Source organism: Crinia signifera, chromosome 6 (assembly GCF_055691185.1).
Source record: "Crinia signifera chromosome 6, ASM5569118v1, whole genome shotgun sequence".
Taxonomy (NCBI): domain Eukaryota; kingdom Metazoa; phylum Chordata; class Amphibia; order Anura; family Myobatrachidae; genus Crinia; species Crinia signifera.
The window spans coordinates 245,671,972-245,691,494 of NC_139222.1; the positions used below are offsets into that span (position 1 = coordinate 245,671,972).

At 46.0% G+C, this 19,523-nt stretch overlaps 1 protein-coding gene across 1 annotated transcript in view; it reads left to right on the forward strand.

Moving 5' to 3' along the window:
* PDZD7 (PDZ domain containing 7) overlaps positions 1-19,523 on the forward strand; it is a 78,840-nt gene that overhangs the window by 11,792 nt on the left and 47,525 nt on the right. Inside the window, exons 4-8 of the mRNA XM_083149218.1 lie at positions 4,490-4,664; positions 5,791-5,967; positions 7,861-8,008; positions 10,423-10,483; positions 16,912-17,397. Coding sequence (XP_083005344.1) covers positions 4,490-4,664; positions 5,791-5,967; positions 7,861-8,008; positions 10,423-10,483; positions 16,912-17,397 — 1,047 coding nt within the window. The remainder of the gene's footprint in view (positions 1-4,489; positions 4,665-5,790; positions 5,968-7,860; positions 8,009-10,422; positions 10,484-16,911; positions 17,398-19,523) is intronic.

Consider the following 19,523-nt stretch of genomic DNA (forward strand, 5'->3'; position numbering starts at 1 on the left):
TGCTGTGTAATGTAGGTGTGATGTCAGTGTGTAGCCCTGCTGTGTAATATAGCTGTTATGTCAGTGTGTAGCCCTGCTGTGTAATGTAGGTGTGATGTCAGTATGTAGCCTGCTGTGTAATGTAGCTGTGATGTTGGTATGTTTCCCTGCTGTGTAATGTAGCTGTGATATCAGTGTGTAGCCCTGCTGTGGAATGTAGCTGTGATGTCAGTGTGTATCCCTGCTGTGGAATGTAGCTGTGATGTCAGTGTGTAGCTCTGCTGTGTAATGTAGCTGTGATGTCAGTGTGCAGCCCTGATATGAAATGTAGGTGTGATGTCAGTATGTAGCACTGCTGTGTAATGTAGGTGGGATGTTGGTATGTTTCCCTGCTGTGTAATGTAGCTGTGATGTCAGTATGTAGCCCTGCTGTGTAATGTTGGTGTGTAGGGCTACACACCAACATTACACAGCAGGGCTACATACTGACATCACAATGTGTAATGTAGGTGTGATGTCAGTACGTAGCCTGCTGTGTAATGTAGCTGTGATGTTGGTGTGTAGCCCTTCTGAGTAATGTAGCTGTGATGTTGGTATGTTTCCCTGTTGTGAAATGTAGGTTTGATGTTGGTATGTTTCCCTGCTGTATAATTTAGCTGTGATGTCAGTGTGTAGCTCTGCTGTGTAATGTAGGTGTGATGTCAGTATGTAGCCCTGCTGTGTAATGTAGGTGTGATGTTAGTATGTAGCAAGCTGTGTAAAGGAGCTGTGACATTGGTGTGTAGCCCTGCTGTGTAATGCAGCTGTGATGTTGGTGTGTAGCCCTGTTCTGTAATGTAGGTGTGATGTTAGAATGTAGCTGTGATATAGGTGTGTAGCCCTGCTGTGTAATGTAGCTGTGATGTCAGTGTGTAGCTCTGCTGTGTAATGTAGCTGTGATGTCAGTTTGTAGCCCTGCTGTGTAATGTAGGTGTGATGTTAGTATGTAACAATCTGTGTAATGTAGCTGTGGTGTTGGTGTGTAGCCCTCTTGTGTAATGTAGGTGTTATGTAAGTATGTAGCCTGAAGTGTAATGTAGCTGTGATGTTGGTGTGTAGCCCTGCTGTGTAATGTAGCTGTGATGTCAGTGTGTAGCCCTGCTGTGTAATGTAGGTGTGATGTCGGTATGTAGCCCTGTGTAATGTAGGTGTGATGTTAGTATGTAACAATCTGTGTAATGTAGCTGTGATGTTGGTGTGTAGCCCTGCTGTGTCATGTAGGTGTGATGTTAGTATGTAACAATCTGTGTAATGTAGGTGTGATGTCAGTTTGTAGCCCTGCTGTGTAATGTAGGTGTGATGTTAGTATGTAACAATCTGTGTAATGTAGCTGTGGTGTTGGTGTGTAGCCCTGCTGTGGAATGTAGGTGTGATGTTAGTATGTAACAATCTGTGTAATGTAGGTGTGATGTTGGTGTGTAGCCCTGCTGTGTAATGTAGGTGTGATGTTAGTATGTAACAACCTGTGTAATGTAGCTGTGGTGTTGGTGTGTAGCCCTGCTGTGTAATTTAGGTGTGATGTTAGTATGTAACAATCTATGTGATGTTGGTGTGTAGCCCTGCTGTGTAATGTAGCTGTGATGTCAGTGTGTAGCTCTGCTGTGTAATGTAGCTGTGGTGTTGGTGTGTAGCCCTGCTGTGTAATGTAGATGTGATGTTAGTATGTAACAATCTGTGTAATGTAGGTGTGGTGTTGGTGTGTAGCCCTGCTGTGTAATGTAGGTGTGATGTTAGTATGTAACAATCAGTGTAATGTAGCTGTGATGTTGGTGTGTAGCCCTGCTGTGTAATGTAGCTGTGATGTCAGTGTGTAGCCCTGCTGTGTAATGTAGGTGTGATGTCGGTATGTAGCCCTGTGTCATGTAGGTGTGATGTTAGTATGTAACAATCTGTGTAATGTAGGTGTGATGTCAGTTTGTAGCCCTGCTGTGTAATGTAGGTGTGATGTTAGTATGTAACAATCTGTGTAATGTAGCTGTGGTGTTGGTGTGTAGCCCTGCTGTGGAATGTAGGTGTGATGTTAGTATGTAACAATCTGTGTAATGTAGGTGTGATGTTGGTGTGTAGCCCTGCTGTGTAATGTAGGTGTGATGTTAGTATGTAACAATCTGTGTAATGTAGGTGTGATGTTGGTGTGTAGCCCTGCTGTGTAATGTAGGTGTGATGTTAGTATGTAACAATCTGTGTAATGTAGCTGTGATGTCGGTTTGTAGCCCTGCTGTGTAATGTAGGTGTGATGTTAGTATGTAACAATCTGTGTAATGTAGCTGTGATGTTGGTGTGTAGCCCTGCTGTGTAATGTAGGTGTGATGTTAGTATGTAACAATCTGTGTAATGTAGCTGTGATGTCAGTTTGTAGCCCTGCTGTGTAATGTAGGTGTGATGTTAGTATGTAACAATCTGTGTAATGTAGCTGTGTTGTTGGTGTGTAGCCCTGCTGTGTAATGTAGGTGTTATGTAAGTATGTAGCCTGATGTGTAATGTAGCTGTGATGTTGGTGTGTAGCCCTGCTGTGTAATGTAGCTGTGATGTCAGTATGTAGCCCTGCTGTGTAATGTAGGTGTGATGTTAGTATGTAGCCTGATGTGTAATGTAGCTGTGATGTTGGTGTGTAGCCCTACTGTGTAATGTAGCTGTGATGTCAGTGTGTAGCTCTGCTGTGTAATGTAGCTGTGATGTCAGTGTGTAGCTCTGCTGTGTAATGTAGCTGTGATGTCAGTGTGTAGCCCTGCTGTGTAATGTAGCTGTGATGTCAGTATGTGGCCCTGCTGTGTAATGTAGCTGTGATGTCAATGTGTAGCTCTACTATGTGATGTAGCTGTGATGTCAGTATGTGGCCCTGCTGTGTAATGTAGCTGTGATGTCAGTGTGTAGCTCTGCTGTGTGATGTAGCTGTGATGTCAGTGTGTAGCTCTGCTGTGTAATGTAGCTGTGATCTCAGAGTGTAGCTCTGCTGTGTGATGTAGCTGTGATGTCAGTGTGTAGCCTTGCTGTGTAATGTAGCTGTGATGTCAGTGTGTAGCCCTGCTGTGTAATGTAGCTGTGATGTCAGTATGTAGCTCTGCTGTGTGATGTAGCTGTGATGTCAGTGTGTAGCCCTGCTGTTTGATGTAGCTGTGATGTCAGTGTGTAGCCCTGCTGTGTAATGTAGCTGTGATGTCAGTATGTGGCCCTGCTGTTCAATGTCAGTGTAATGCAAGTATATATGCTGGATAATGTATTGGGTGCTGTTGTTGGCGACCATCAAATGATTTTCCTCTGTGGTGTCTCATATCTGCAAGTGCCCTGTGCGGGAAGCAGGCGCTGGGCGTTCCCATGGGCTGTGCCCCTGCTGCTGCCCCCCGCCACACTGCTAGGTGCAAGCGGGACAGCGAACATGCAGTTCGCCGTGCTCGCTAACACTAAGTGTCTGCACATGCGCATAATGCTGAAAATTGCCCCCCATGCAAACGCGCAGGGGACCAATTAAATCAGAATAACCCCCTAGAAGAAAGTCTTTTGAAATGCACTGGAAATGGGACCCAATTCAGACCTGATCGCTGGGCTGCAGCCCTACATTCAGGTAAAAGCTTCTCCCTGCAGCTGTGCGGGGCAGTGAATACATTTGCAGCCGTGCACAAGGGGAAACCCATTCGCAATCACCCACCATCAAATGGTTCTCCCCCTGTTTGCAGCCATCAAGTAAGTCTAGACTTACTTGGTGCTGCGATCACCGTGGGGAGATGTAGGCCGCTGCTGATGTCAGCAAACCTCTCCCTGTGTTTTTAGGTGACGCTCCCAGAAAATGCCGGGCTGCCGCCTGCAAACACTTCCTGGCTGTCAATCATCTTGCGAACAGCCAGCGATGGCTATCTATCACTGGCTTTGTTCGCACAGATGTCTCATGCTTGGGCACATGCGGACTGTGCGCTTGAGCGGTCAATGCTCGGGCTGCAAATTCGCTTCTGAGCAAACAGGTCTGTACCAGGCCCATGCTACAGAGCTGGGTGTGTCCCACAAGGTGCGGTGCTGATTTATACACAATTCAGCTGCACTTCAATCCCTGGCATATCTAGATGTCTACATTGTGAGGGTGCAAAATGTGTATATGACTGGGCCAGATGTATCAAGCTTCAAAAAGTGATAAAGTGGAGAGTGATAAGCAACCAGCCCTACCTGTCATTTTTCAAACCCAGCCTGTAACATGTCAGTAAGGAGATGATTGGCTGGCTGTTTATCACTCTCCAATATCAGTTTTTGAAGCTTGATACATCTGGTCCTATGTCTGTGGTGGGTGCCGGACGGGTTCCCGACAGTCGGTATCCCGACAATCATTAATGAGGGAATTTTGCACCTGGGTTATGAGACTCAGTTTGCACCTGGGTTATGAGCCAATTCTCCGTAGTCCCTGCAATGTTCATAACAGTTTAATTTAACATATGTAAGGTAAAGTGAGCACTAAGCCTAACGTGGTATAAACCTGTACTTGCAGACCTGGCCGGGCTGTGCGTTGGAGACAAGATTGCTGAGGTGAATGGTATCAGCTTAGAAAGTATAACCATGGGAAGTGCAGTCAAAGTGCTGACCGGAAACAACCGCCTGCGCATGATGGTGAGACGCATGGGAAAAGTGCCAGGGATTAAATTCTCCAGAGAGAAGACCACATGGTAAGCAGAGCCGTGCTCATCACTCACATTCCCCGCACCATTGTCAGTCCTTCTAGGTAACCAAAAATCACAATGTATCACGTCTATGGGCCAAAGAGAGCGTGTCAGTGTCATTAGAGGATCACAGTATCTGTTTTCATCACAGTACAAGGACTCGTGTGACCGTGACCTCTGACCAGGGAAGATTCAACGCAAATACACATCACTAACTTACCGTAAATCTGCATAGCATACAGAACCCTATTTACTAACAGTACAACCAATCAGCTAGTAGCATATATAGAAACAGAGTTATACAAATATATAATATTATTATTATTAATATTATTATTAGGTTGTGCTCTGTATACTGGTAACAAACATATTTCCAAACAAATGGAATTTCCTTTTCTGAGTCTTAACTAAAATGATATAACCTAAAAAGTAAATAACGCAGCAAATAACACTATACACATACAGTACCAATGCAGTTCTTGTGATATGTGATAAGGATCCATCAAGGCTTCTGGGTACTTGAGGTCATGTGACCATCTCATCCTCTGAGGTTCCAGTGAGTAACATTCCCTGATCCCTAACCCTAAAGGTGAGTACACACGGGTGCAATTTCATGTAAAATCGCTGGGAATATGGTCCAGGCACTCGTACATATTATTTTTATTCATTTGTTTAATATGTTGTGCTTTCATCAATGTGTTTTTAAATAAATGTATAGAGTTTTTAAACTCACTTTACGCTGATTGCTATATGCATTGACCCATTTTATTATTACCACCTAGAGCTGATCTTTTTTGGGTGTTTGAATGCATATTAGGATGAGCAATGTACCAAAAATAATAAATTAGATAAAAAATGTTATGTGATGGGGGCAGGGACGGGCCGTGAGCAGCCTGGCTTGTAACTTTGCTCGTACACCTAAGGCACGCACACACATGGACTCACACTCAAAGGAACTTGCCACCGAATCCTGCTCTCTATGTCGTCGGACCAACCCATCAGTCGATCTGCCCTTCTGACATTTGCTAGAAGAGCCAGATGGCCAGTTGGACCATGTATGGGAGTAATTATTGCATTGAAGGATGAAGAGAGGATTCAGGGAAAGTAACTGTCTCCCACTCTATTACTATAGGGTTGATGTGCTGAACAAGAGGCTGATTGTAGAAAAGGGCGGTTCTACTCCATCGGACAGCAGTTCTGAAGATGGAATGAGAAGGATTGTCCATCTCTACACGTCCTCCGATGACAGCTGCTGGGGTTTTAATATTAGAGGGGGGAAAGAATTTGGACTTGGGATCTTTGTTTCCAAGTAAGTACAATACTGTTAGAAGTTGCCCTGTTACATCGCTTCCCACTTTTCTGTTGTTGTTGGCGCTTAAATCCCCATCAATGTAAGCCTTGCTCTGTAAGCTTGTTTGTGGATGGCTATTTGTAGAGCTGTCAAAGTCGCCAGCTCATTAATCAGTTAATAGTGCTGATCTGCATATATATATATATATATATATATATATATATATATATATATATATATATATATATATATATCTAGCAGCTGCAGCCAGCACTCAGACTTTAAACAGCAGCTCAACAGAAAAAACGACAAAACCCACGGGTAATGCTGTCAACGTTTCGGATATTGAAATCCTTTATCAAGACATAGATGCAGACAATGCAGCAAGAGATCTTACTCCAACAGGTCTCTGTTGGAGTAAGATCTCTTGCTGCATTGTCTGTCTTGAAGAAGGTCTGAAATGCGGACTGAAACGTTGACGACTGTTTGAAGTTCAATATTTTAATGGCTTGAATAAATAAGAAGTTTTAACTGCGAATTGGTGAGTGCCCTCCTTTCAAAAATTATATATGGTGGTCTTGTGCCTTGGAGTGAGCACTACCGGGATGAACTATTAAATGGAGTGCGGATATATATATATATATATATATCGCTGCACACCCACAGGAGTTGGACATTATCTCTCCACCGTATTTGTTAACCACTAACGTGGACCTCTGTGGTTGTGCAGTTTTTCTTCAAGCTACATATCGGCTGAAATTGTATCTGCTAACCACTAACGTGGACCTCTGTGGTTGAGCAGTTGTCGCTTCAAGCTAGATATCGGCAGATATTGGACCCCTTTCTTTGAAGTCCTATACCTCTGCAGGACAGAGGTTTTACCAGAACTGACGTGGTCAGTTACCTTACCCAATTTATCCACCATATCTATCCAGCTTATATCGTTGGAAGAAACCTTTATATATGGCACTGTCCAGACTTGATTCATATTCAGATCATCTTTTGCCCCTGATGAAGTCCTAAGGGACGAAACGCGTAGGGTTTCGTTTGTTAAAGAAGTTTACCTGTTCTGAAGTCGGATCTTTTTCCTGTCATTCATTTGAATAACATCTTGTCTGAATCTGGAATCCACATTGCCATTGTTTTTATTGAAAAACTATTTCATTTATACTGTAAAGAAAGTCTGAATAAATATACATTTTATGTACCAATGTATGGTTATTAAGTGGTGAATAGAGCGCACATCTATCTCTCTCTCTATCTCTATTTTTCCCATCTGGTACCTATATTAACAGCTAGGTACGATAGAAGTGCAGCCCACAAACCGGCGCGGAAAAAGGATCACTAAACCCCACTCCCTTTCGATATATATATATATATATATATATATATATAATCAAAAAGAAAAGACTGACACTCCGGGGTCTTCAATAAACGTGCTGTATTGAGTGGCAACAAAAGCGACCACTCAATACAGCACGTTTATTGAAGACCCCGGAGTGCCAGTCTTTTCTTTTTGATCTTGAATACTCCACATAGACGGGCACCAGGGCAGTCGAACAGCAGCGGCGAGTGCCGGGCCACATCCAAAATATATATATATATATATATATATATATAAATTTTTTTTTTTCTAATCCTGGCAACCCCTAGTAATTGCTTGAATGTCACACATACAGAGTTTATGGGTCTAGCAACACTTATGTCCCAAGTCCAGGGCAGGATTTGGCCGTGAGGTGGGCAAGTTGCGGTGCTGTTCTGGACATTTGTATGCCCTTTGTACCTAATAGGATTGACCCCTAGAAATAGATTGGTTCTTTATTCTGGAATTCTGGAATGCTTGTGATCAGTGTAAAAGCCTTCAGTTCTATTGGTTCTTGTTACTAACATATACTTCTCTTTTCTATTCAGAGTTGACCCAGGTGGATTAGCGGAAGAAAGGGGCATAAAGGTCGGTGATCAAGTTCTTGCAGCCAATGGAGTCAACTTTGAAGACATAAGCCATAGCAAGGCAGTCGAAGTGCTAAAGGGGTTAACTCACATCATGCTCACGATTAAGGTATACAGATTGGGGGAGGGGCAGAAATGCTTCTGATTTGATAAAGGAAGAGAGAAACTCTTTACCAGCCAGTGAGCTCCTAACTGCCATGCTACAGGGTGTGTTTGGCAGTTAGCAGCTGGTTGGTTGGCACTTTATCTCTCTCCACTCTATTTCTCTGCAAGGCTTGGTACATCGTATTCTCCAGTGGGGTGAAGTTTAACAGTAATTTTAATAATAAAGGAAGCAGTTTTGCTCGCTAAGAGGTCCCTTGCGCACCCATATTATATATTCCAAGTACAGATGCACTTTATGGGGGAAATTTACTAAGAGGGGAGTTCTATTTCAGATGGGACGTTGCTATGCGCAACCAATCAGATAATATCTATTATCGTCTAGAACGTGCTAAATAAATAAGTAGATTCTGATTGGTTGCCCATAGCAACATCCCATGTGAAATAGAACTCACATCTTAGTAAATTTCCCTCTATGATTCCTTTTATGTCAGAAGCCAGTTAAGTGTCATCACTGTCTCAAACCCTTAGGCTTATTGCCTGGGTGTCAACACTGTCTCTGAAGCCTATCAGTGTCTTAGAACCCTTAGGCTTGTTGTCTGGGTGTCATCACTGTCTCAGAACCTTCAGCTTCACTGTCTATATGTCATCTCTGTCTCTTAAGCCTTAAGTTTGCTGCCTGGGTGTCATAACTGTCTCAAGACCTTTAGCTACACTGCTTGAGTATAATCACTATCTTGGAACCCCTAGGTTCACTGCCTGGCTGTTGTCACTGTCTCGGAAACCTTTGTGCTCACCGCCTGGGTGTCATCGCTGGCTCAGAACCCTTAGGCTCACTGTCTGGGTGTCATCACTATCTATGAACCCTTAGGTTTACTGCCTGAGTATAATCCCAGTCTCAAAACCCAGGCTCACTGCCTGGCTGTCATCACTATCTCGGAACCCATAGGCTCACTGCCTGGCTGTCATCACTATCTCGGAACCCATAGGCTCACTGCCTGGGGGACATCACTATCTCGGAACCCATAGGCTCACTGCCTAGGTGTCATCACTATCTCGGAACCCATAGGCTCACTGCCTGGCTATCATCACTATCTCGGAACCCTTAGGTTCACTGCCTGGGTGACATCACTGTCTTGGAACCCTTAAGTTCACTGTCTGGGTGTCATCACTGTCTTGGAACCCTTAGGCTTGCTACCTGGGTGTCATCACTATCTATGAACCCTTAGGTTCGCTGCCTGGCTGTCATCACTATCTCAGAACCCTTAGGTTCGCTGCCTGGCTGTCATCACTATCTCAGAACCCTTAGGTTCGCTGCCTGGCTGTCATCACTATCTCAGAACCCTTAGGTTCGCTGCCTGGCTGTCATCACTATCTCAGAACCCTTAGGTTCGCTGCCTGGCTGTCATCACTATCTAAGAACCCTTAGGTTCGCTGCCTGGCTGTCATCACTATCTCAGAACCCTTAGGTTCGCTGCCTGGCTGTCATCACTGTCTTGGAACCCTTAGGCTTGCTACAGTACCTGGGTGTCATCACTATCTATTAACCCTTAGGTTCACTGCCTGGCTGTCATCACTATCTCAGAACCCTTAAGTTCACTGCCTGGCTGTCATCACTATCTCAGAACCCGTAGGTTCACTGCCTGGGTGTCATCACTGTCTTGGAACCCTTAGGTTCACTTCCTCAGTATAATCACTGTATCGGAAGCCTAAGGTTCACTAGCTGGATGTCCTACCTATCTCAGAACCGTTAGGTTTATGTTTAGAGTGTCATCACTTTCTGGGAATGGTTAGCACTATTGCCTGACAGCACTGAGGTCATGGGTTCGATTCCCACCTTGACCATAACTGTATAGAGTTTGTATATTCTCCCCATGCTTACGTGGGTTTCCTCCAGGTACTCCGGCTTCCTCCCACAATCCAAAAATATACTGGTAGGTTAACTGGCTCACAACAAAATTAACCCTTTAATGAATATGTGTGGGGATATATATTGAATGTTCAAAATATTCTTCTGTGAAGCGCTGCAGAATATGTGTGCGCTATATAAATAAATGGTAATAAATAAATAGCTGGATAGAGAGAATTTAAAAAAAAAAGAATTCTCACATCCCTTTGGAGCTTTTACATAAAGAGTCAGAGAAAAGGGAAAAGCAAAGCATGTTTCCGGATAAATGACTTCCCACTAATTACCTCCGCACAGAAGGGACGGGAATAATCAAGCATCGGCTCCATCTCAAGGCATTGCAGGGTCACTTACTTAAGGCTCTGTGTATTCTGTTTCATCTGTGAAGGGGGATGTATTATTCATCACACACAACTATCAGGTTTTACTTTCTGTAGTTCTTCTTGTATTTGCAGGTGTGTGTTTTTTTCTTTCATTTTTTCCAATTCATTTCCCCCCCCTCCCATATTTTTCAGGAGACGGGAATGTACCCTGCGTTCAAGGAGATGATTGCGGAGTACTGTTGGTTTAACAGATGTAAGTACTGGGACGCAGAGCAGGAGGCTGAGTGCTTTCTGCCAGGACACAGATATCTCCAAGCAAATGTATACTGCTCAGATATAAGGTTTCCTATAGCACTACTGAGTGTTCACCAACTTTTTCCACATTGGTAAATGTATCATCTAGACCTAGGGCAGTAAATGTTATGTTCTTTATAGAAACTCTTTGCACCGCATAGACAAGAGGAATAATGGGGCAGATGTATTAACCAGCGTTAAGTGCATTTCTGCTGGGGTGATTACGTTTTTTTTTAAATGTATCAACAGTGCACCTAACATGCGCTAGGGACAGCCTGCAAGTAACGCTCGGTGGGGCTGTCCCCTGCAAATCCCCCAGTATTTAGCGGCCGGGGGATGTAATAACAGCCGACTAGGCAGTAAATTGCCCTGGCCACAGCGCCAGCTCAGGGCTAGCGTTGTCCAATCCCCACTGCAGGGACAACGCTAGCCCTGCTGCTGGCTCCAGGCTGCGATGGAGATCTCGCGGTAATAGCGAGATCTCGCACATGCCCATTACAGCTGGCCGGGGGGAAGCACAAGTGCGCATGCAAAGGGACGCCAATAAGGAGAGCCGTTAACACTGGGCATAAGGGCTCTCCTTATCGGCACTGGGGGGTTACTACATTCGCCCATAATGGGTGCCTGCTTCTCCACGTTATGCAGAAGAAGCGGGACCCATTATTTTAAAAACGTTAGGGGCAGACTAATACATTTGCCCTAATGTGTCTTAAAGAAGATGTGTATTCTACTTCACATGTGATGTTGCTATAGGCAACCAATCAGATCCTGTCTAGTATCTTCTAGAGGGTGCTAAATAAATAAGAAGTGGATTCTGATTGGTTGCCCATAGCAACATCACATGTGAAATAGAACTCACATCTTAGTAAATTTCCCCCATTGTTTCTTAAATGGGATTATCATACAAATATATAACTTTCAGTGAAATAAAATAGAATGTAAAGACATACATCCCAAGACTGATGCTGCCCTCTGGTGGGAGATGCAGGGGATGTGACGTATCAGTTGTGGTTCCACCTCCATCCACAATGATGTTGCATTGTAGATGTCCATGCTACAGTATAAATATAAAGTTGAGATTCCCGGTTTTGTCACTCAATAATGCAGTCTAGCGCAAAGTGGGCGGGGAGGGACAGGCGGGAGCTGATTGCGGGAGACTTACATACTTTACATACAGTAGCAGACTTATACTTGTAGCCAGGGCCGGATTAAAGGGGGGGCACAGGGGGTCAGTATATGCAGACACAGAAATAACCCAAACTGTGCACACGGTATGAGTAGCAGGCAGCGCCTCTGAGAGTCCCCTGTTAGAAAGGACCCGAAGGGGTAAAAGAGATAAAAAGAACAGATTCAGAGTGCGCTATAAATGGTTACACACAATTAAAATGAAAAACATAATTTAATAAAACAATGCCTCATGGGCAATATAACCAACACAATAAAGAGGTTTGGATCTGTGATCCTTCAGAATTTTGGTCTTTCCAATAAAGTAACTGGCCCAACGCGTTTCGTCAACGGGGGCTCAGAGAGCATTGAATTCAATAAGACCACTTCATAAAAGACAGAATTCAAATACGCAGCAATGGTGAGAACAGCATTCATAAATGTTGATACAATTGAAATGAGTAAGCCAAATAATTGTAAAAAAAAAAAAAAAAATTAGGGTATGGTATGGCACTGCCCACAGAATTCTTGACCTCTGAGATGGATTGAATGAGAGTATTAATCCCCAAAGTGAAAGCCCATATATGACTGGGTCACAGGAAGTGTGCTCACAGGGATCCAAATATATATATTTATTTATTTTTTCCGTTTATATTCACCCCCCCCCCTGCAGTTACACATTGACCAAGTTTATACTGCCATTAACTAATATAGAGAACTAGGTGATTCATCGCGCCCTACGGGCGCTCTTCACACCGTCGTAAGGGGCTGCGCCCCCTTAATTTGTGAACGTTTGTATATGAGAAATATGGTTAGAATTGTATGAAAGATGCCCTGTATTGCAACTTAGGTGTCCGCGAATCGCGGGAGGGGGGGTCGCGGAGGGTGCCGCGAATTGCATTAGGGGGGGTCGCGGGGGGTGCCGCGAATTGCAGGAGGGGGGGTTGTGGGGGGGTGGATGCTGCGAATCGCGGGAGAGGAGGGATTGCAGAGAATCGCGGGAGGGGGGTCGCGGGGTGGGTTGCCGCAAATCGCCGGAGGGGGGTTACGGGGGCGGGGGTTGCGGCGAATCATGGTAGGGGGGGTCGCGGGGGGTGTGCCGTGAATCACGGGAGGGGGGGTCACGGGGTGGGGTGCCGAGAATCGCGGGGGGGTGTGTGTGTGCCGTGAATCGCGGGAGTGGGGGTTGCGGGGGGGGTGGGGGGGGGGGTGTGACGCGAATCGCCACAAGAAAAAATCAACACAGAAAGGTCAACACATGTAAATGTTGACATAAGTGTGGCACTTCATTGGTGTCCATGTCGACACATGAGAATGAATATGAAAACATTCAAAAAATTAAAAAAAAAAACTTCAAAAACTCATGTCAACCTTTTTCGTTGTCGACCATAGCCATGTCAGTGTTTTCCATGTGCAATTTAATTCTGGAGCTGCCGCGAATCGCGGGGGGGTGCCGCGAATTGCGGGAGGGGGGGTCGCGGGGGTGGGTGCCGCGAATCGCGGGAGGGGGGGTTACGGGGCGGGGGTTGCGGCGAATCATGGGAGGGGGGGTCGCGGGGGTGTGCCGTGAATCACGGGAGGGGGGGTCACGGGGTGGGGTGCTGAGAATCGCGGGGGAGGTGTGTGTGTGTGTGCCGTGAATCGCGGGAGTGGGGGTTGTGGGGGGGGGTGACGCAAATCGCCACAAGAAAAAATCAACACAGAAAGGTCAACACATGTAAATGTTGACATAAGTGTGGCACTTCATTGGTGTCCATGTCGACACATGAGAATGAATATGAAAATATTCAAAAAATGAAAAAAAAAAACTTCAAAAACTCATGTCAACCTTTTTCATTGTCGACCATAGCCATGTCAGTGTTTTCCATGTGCAATTTCATTCTGGAGCTGCCGCAAATCACGGGGGGTGCCGCGAATTGCGGGAGGGGGGGGTCGCGGGGTTGGGTGCCGCGAATCGCTGGAGGGCGGGGTTCACAGGGGTTCCGGTGGGGGGTTGCCGCGAATTGCGGGAGGTGGGGGGTCACGGGGGGTGCCGCGAATCGCGGGGGGGGTTGCGGGGGGGTGTGACGCGAATCGCCACAAGAAAAAATCAACACAGAAAGGTCAACACATGTAAATGTTGACATAAGTGTGCCACTTCATTGGTGTCCATGTTGACACATGACAATGAATATGAAAACATTCAAAAAATGAAATAAATCTTCAAAAACTCATGTCAACCTTTTTTATTGTCGACCATAGCCGTGCCAGTGTTTTGCATGTGCCATTTAATCCTGGGGCTGCCGCGAATCGCGGGGGGTGCAGCGATTTGCGGGAGGGGGGGGGTTGCGGGGGGGTGGGTGCCGCGAAACGCGGGAGAGCGGGGTTCATGGGGGTTCCGGTGGGGGGTTGCCGCGAATTGCGGGAGGGGGGGGGGTCGCAGGGGGGTGCCGGGGTGCCGCGAATCGCCGGAGGGGGGGTTGCGGGGGGTGTGACGCGAATCGCCACAAGAAAAAAATCAACACAGAAAGGTCAACAAATGTAAATGTTGACATAAGTGTGGCACTTCATTGGTGTCCATGTCGACACATGAGAATGAATATGAAAATATTCAAAAAATGACAAAAAAACTTAAAAAACTTCATGTCAACCTTTTTCATTGTCGACCATAGCCATGTCAGTGTTTTCCATGTGCAATTTAATTCTGGAGCTGCCGCGAATCACGGGGGGGTGCCGCGAATTGCGGGAGGGAGGGTCGCGGGGGTGGGTGCCGCGAATCGCGGGAGGGCGGGGTTCACAGGGGTTCCGGTGGGGGGTTGCAGCGAATTGCGGGAGGTGGGGGGTCACGGGGGGTGCCGCGAATCGCGGGAGGGGGGGTTGCGGGGGGGTGTGACGCGAATCGCCACAAGAAAAAATCAACACAGAAAGGTCAACACATGTAAATGTTGACATAAGTGTGCCACTTCATTGGTGTCCATGTCGACACATGACAATGAATATGAAAAAATTAAAAAAATTAAAAATAAATCTTTAAAAACTCATGTCAACCTTTTTCATTGTCGACCATAGCCATGTCAGTGTTTTGCATGTGCCATTTAATCCTGGGGCTGCTGCGTATTGCGGGGGGGGGGGTGCCGCGAATCGCGGGAGGGGGGTCGCAGGGGGGGTGCCGCCAATCGTGCAAGGGGGGGTCTCGGGGGGGTTCTTTTTGCCGCGAATCGCGGGAGGGAGGACGCGGGGGGGGGGGTGTTTTTTCCGCAAATCGGGGGGGGGGGGTCACGGGGGAGGGTTTGCCGCGATTCGCGGGAGGGGGGGGTCGCGGGGTGGTGGTTATGCCGCGAATTGCGGGAGGGGTCGTGGGGGGGGTTCTTTTTGCAGCGAATCGCGGGAGGGGGGGTCGCGGGGGTGGTTTTGCTGCGAATCGCGGTAGGGGGGGTCGCTGGGGAGCGGGTGTTTTTGCCGCGAATCGCAAGAAGGGGGGGGGGGCGCGGGGGGGGGGGGAGGTTTTGCCGCAAATCGCGGGAGGGGGGCGCTCACCTGGTGGCTGTGGAGTAGCAGTGCTGGGCAACATGGGAAGGCAGTGGGTGTCTGGCACTGTCTGTGGGCTCACTGGGCTGGTTCTCTGTCACATACCTCCCAACATGACCCTCTCCAGGAGGGACACAATGCTCTGTTTCTAGACTTCCCCTTAATGTATGATTGCCATCACCTGTTTTAAACAGGTTAATTTCTCAGAAAGGTGTTCAGCACAGATGAAGGCAATCACACATTAAGAGGAAAGTCCAGGAACAGAGCGTTATAGACACAGACACCCACTTTGAGTGACAGATGTAGCCAAATATATAGGAGATATGACTTCGCATAAAACAAATGCACAACAATGCATAGGAGGGAACTAAAGCAGAATTGTGTTTTAGACCCATAAAATAGGGATGAGATGTTCAGCTGCCGACATCTAGTGTATGTGGTCCCTGGAAAGCCAGTGTAGAGAGATCAACAAGTGTCAAATGCTACCCAGTATTTATGGGTACTGGTAGTACAGGTGTAAACATGATGGACAAAAATGTAAAGTACCGTTTGTACAAACTCTGTTTGGTGAATGCAGACAGACTTACACTTTGCCTAAGGCTGGTTTCACACACTTCGGCTCCTGCCGGACGGTGAAATCCCGCACGGCCAGGGAGCCGTGCCGCACACAGTAGATTATCATGGAGGGGATGGCCACAGCCCGGCAGCCGTCCCTTCCAGTGGAGGGATCCGGCTGCAGCCGTGCGGCCGGGCCGTGGCCGTCCCGTGTGAATGGACACAATAGTGTCCATTCACAACTAATGTGTGCGGCACGGCTCCCTGGCCGTGCGGGATTTCACCGTCCGGCAGGAGCCAGAGTGTGTGAAACCGGCCTAAGGAGGAGGATCAAAGAATTCTCACAACTGTCAGTATATTGGATGATACATTCACTCAACCCAAAGTGGCCTATCTTGGTTTCATTTGATCACCCATGTGGTGGCATTTTATAGGTCTGTACTTAAGCTGGATGAATGTTGTTGAGGTCATATTATAACCTTCACTGGAATATAGCAGTCATTTATATTATAACCTTTACTGGAATATAGCTGTCATTAACCTACCTGATTCTATCTGAATTGATTGGAATTGCTGGTTGGTTTGAGCTGCCGCCATTAGTTTTCAGTTTGGCAGGGCCTGATTAACTAATAGGTTGATTAGGCTGCAGCCTAGGGCGCCAGGCCTTGGAAGGGGCCGAGTGCTTTTTCAGGTGACAGTTGGGGAATAAAATGAGAGCCAAATTTATTCCATGCTTGCTAGCGATTACCCGTCCCAATGTACTGCAGGGGGTGAAGTTCTTAAGGTGACTGACAGATGGTTGTCTGTGACTTACTGATGGAACCATTACTTATAGGTATGTACAATGTTCTACAGTGCCTAAAGCCAAAACCCCCGTCCGACACTACAAACATTAGATCCTACATGCCAGTTGTAGACCCTTCATTACATGCACATGGGCAGTATAAATGATGAGTTCCTGAGTGCTCATACACGTGTGTTTCGCAGTATTACCAGGAGAGCTACATGTATAATAGCCTACGGTACCTGGAACCTTTAATCTGGCCCTGCAGTTTGGTGTGAAGCAACCATATTGGCTGTCCAGGTCATTACATGCAATTGCAGATGTATTTTGTTATTTTCTAAGTTGCTGATTATAGTTATATGTTTTTATTACACCAGTAACAAATGGCCAATTGCAGCAACTTTCTCAAACCTCAGAAACCAGCTCTTCCATTTCTTCCTATTCATCCGGAGTTCCTCATGGTGCCGTTAATGGATATCATCAAGCACTTATTTCCAGTCCAGCCTTGTACGAGCCAGGGATGGTGGATGTGGGCATTTCTACTGAACTTGATCCAAACTACATGGGTGGTTTGGAATCTACCATACAGGCAGATCTCCATGCATCTTCATCAGGGTTCTCCGAAGGACCTCAGAAATTGGGAAGTATCATAAGTGAAACCCAAAGAACTGTGCACCCCACTCTCCTTCTTAAAGACACTGCCATACGAACTGAGAGCTTTCTAGAAGCTCAGATGAAGAAGAAGCAGAGGAAACCTTTTGGAGATTTTCCAGGCTCCGAATCCCCAAAGACAGCATTACTAATGGCTCTTAGTAAACCTCGAAGGCCTATCAAGAGATCTCAGAGCTATATTACTCTTTGGGGTGAGTTTTCAAAAATGTTTTATCTACAGTATGTTCTACAGATTTGTCCATATATCACAGTCAACTTGGCCGCACCTCGCTTCTTACCATAGACATATCATGATTAATCTGTGACTTAATACAATCTGTATGTTTCATTTATTAGTTTCAAAGATGATACCTTGTGTAAGTATAGAATTTGTTGGACACTCCTGGTTTGACTGCCTCTTGTGTACATTCAGAGCAGCATTTCTGTGCATGTGTTTACACTGGATGCGTGTGAACTCGGCGAAAAATCTGTTTGCTGAGTGCATGCTTCCTGCCTTTCAAGCAGGGGGTGGAGAGGGGCGTGGGGTGCCGGGCGTTCCCATGAAAACGTTGGGCGTACACATGCTAATGTGTCCATGACGCACATACAGGGGTGGACAGCTGACCTAACCGGATGTCAGCTGCCCACCCAATTCCCTGGATTTCTTCACGCATATGTACAAGTGGTCTGGACCACCCTTGCATATGCTTGCACCTTCAACATCAATCGATGGTCGGCGAACATCGAATGATGGGGGAGTTTCCCACTGGCATGCGTATGGATGTTTATGTAAAACATCCAAGGGCATGCCGGGCAAACGAATCCGGCGTGCGAAGGGGGGGCGGGCATACCACCATTCACAGGGTGGGTTCTGGTTGACTCGCAAGGGTGCGAGTTCGTGCCCGAGTGTGTCAGCCAGAATAAGGGCCTTTGTCTTGATCCTGAGATTACTGTACATCTGTGGTTAAAAATTGTATATGTTATATAACAATATTGGGATCTATATACTAAGCCCTGGAAAAATATAACATGGAAGAAGATAAAAGTCCCAGTCAATCCGCTCCTAACTGTCATGTTATTTTGCTTTATTTTAATCATGGCAGGAGCTGATTGGCTGGTATTTTTTGGCTCAAAGGCTTATTGCATAGACCTCAATATTGTAATAGATTCTTAGATCTCAGTTGAATTAAGCTGTCTCTTCAACAGTCTGTTTCCATTTTCACTTATCCTGAAATAAAGAAGAAGAATTTTGGAACTGGGACTGTGTTTAGAGTTTATACCACTTGCAAGTTTATATGCCTGTAATTAATTTTCCTGCATCCAGGGTTTAAAAGGCTCCCCTACTTATTCTTTGGGAAGAATAGGCATTAATGAAAAAGCAAAAAGACCAAGGAAATGATAGGCGTTCCTAGTTATTTGTGCACGCGGAACAGTGTTGCCATAGGAATGTGCTTACTTGGCATATATGGTTAATCCAACTAGCTTGATCCAAGCATTACAAAACGCTAGGCATTATGTGCGGATTCAGAGTTTGGAGAAAATATATAATAAAAAGAGCAAACAAGGAGCAATTTGCAATGCAAGGGGTGCAAAAATAGAATTTTTTATTTTAACTTTATTTTGCATGCAGGAAAAACACTGGCTTCTTTTAAATTGACGGCTAGACTTAAGCTAGGACACAGCCCTTCCCAACGCAAAGATCTATGACCCCTAGATCTCTGCACATTTTAAAACTGCCAAACCTGCACAGTGACCACTTAATTAATGAATTAATTACTAGATACTGTAGTGTATATGACAGTGTAATTAAACATACGCAATACATGACTTCACTCTCCAGTAGCGCACAATAGGCCGGATTCCGGTCCGGTCAGATTAGTGCTAAAAGGGCAAAGTACTGATGTATGGTATCAATGGCGGCTGCTGCTCCTGGGCTGCAGCACTGACCAAAGCCTGCAAGGGGAGCCAACCACATATCAAGAAAAATGTAAAGTTGTATGTAAGATATGTGCTGGCTGCCCTGCCCAGGACCAATAGTCACGACCGTCAAACAGGACACAGGCTTATAGTGCTCAGCCAATCATCAATAAGCCCACCCCCTGACTCCTGTAAAAGAAGCCAATAGGAGTGTGTGTGTGTGTGTGGGGGGGGGGGGGGGCTTATTGATGATAGGCTGAGAGCTGTAAGCACGTTGCAGAAACCCATTTAGCATGTCAGCAACAACTAATTACTCAACAGGAGGGTTAGGTTTACTGGGTCAACAGCAATTAGGTTGACCACTTAGTCGACACATGAAATAGGTCAACATGCTTTAGTTTGACTTGGTCATGAGGCTGAT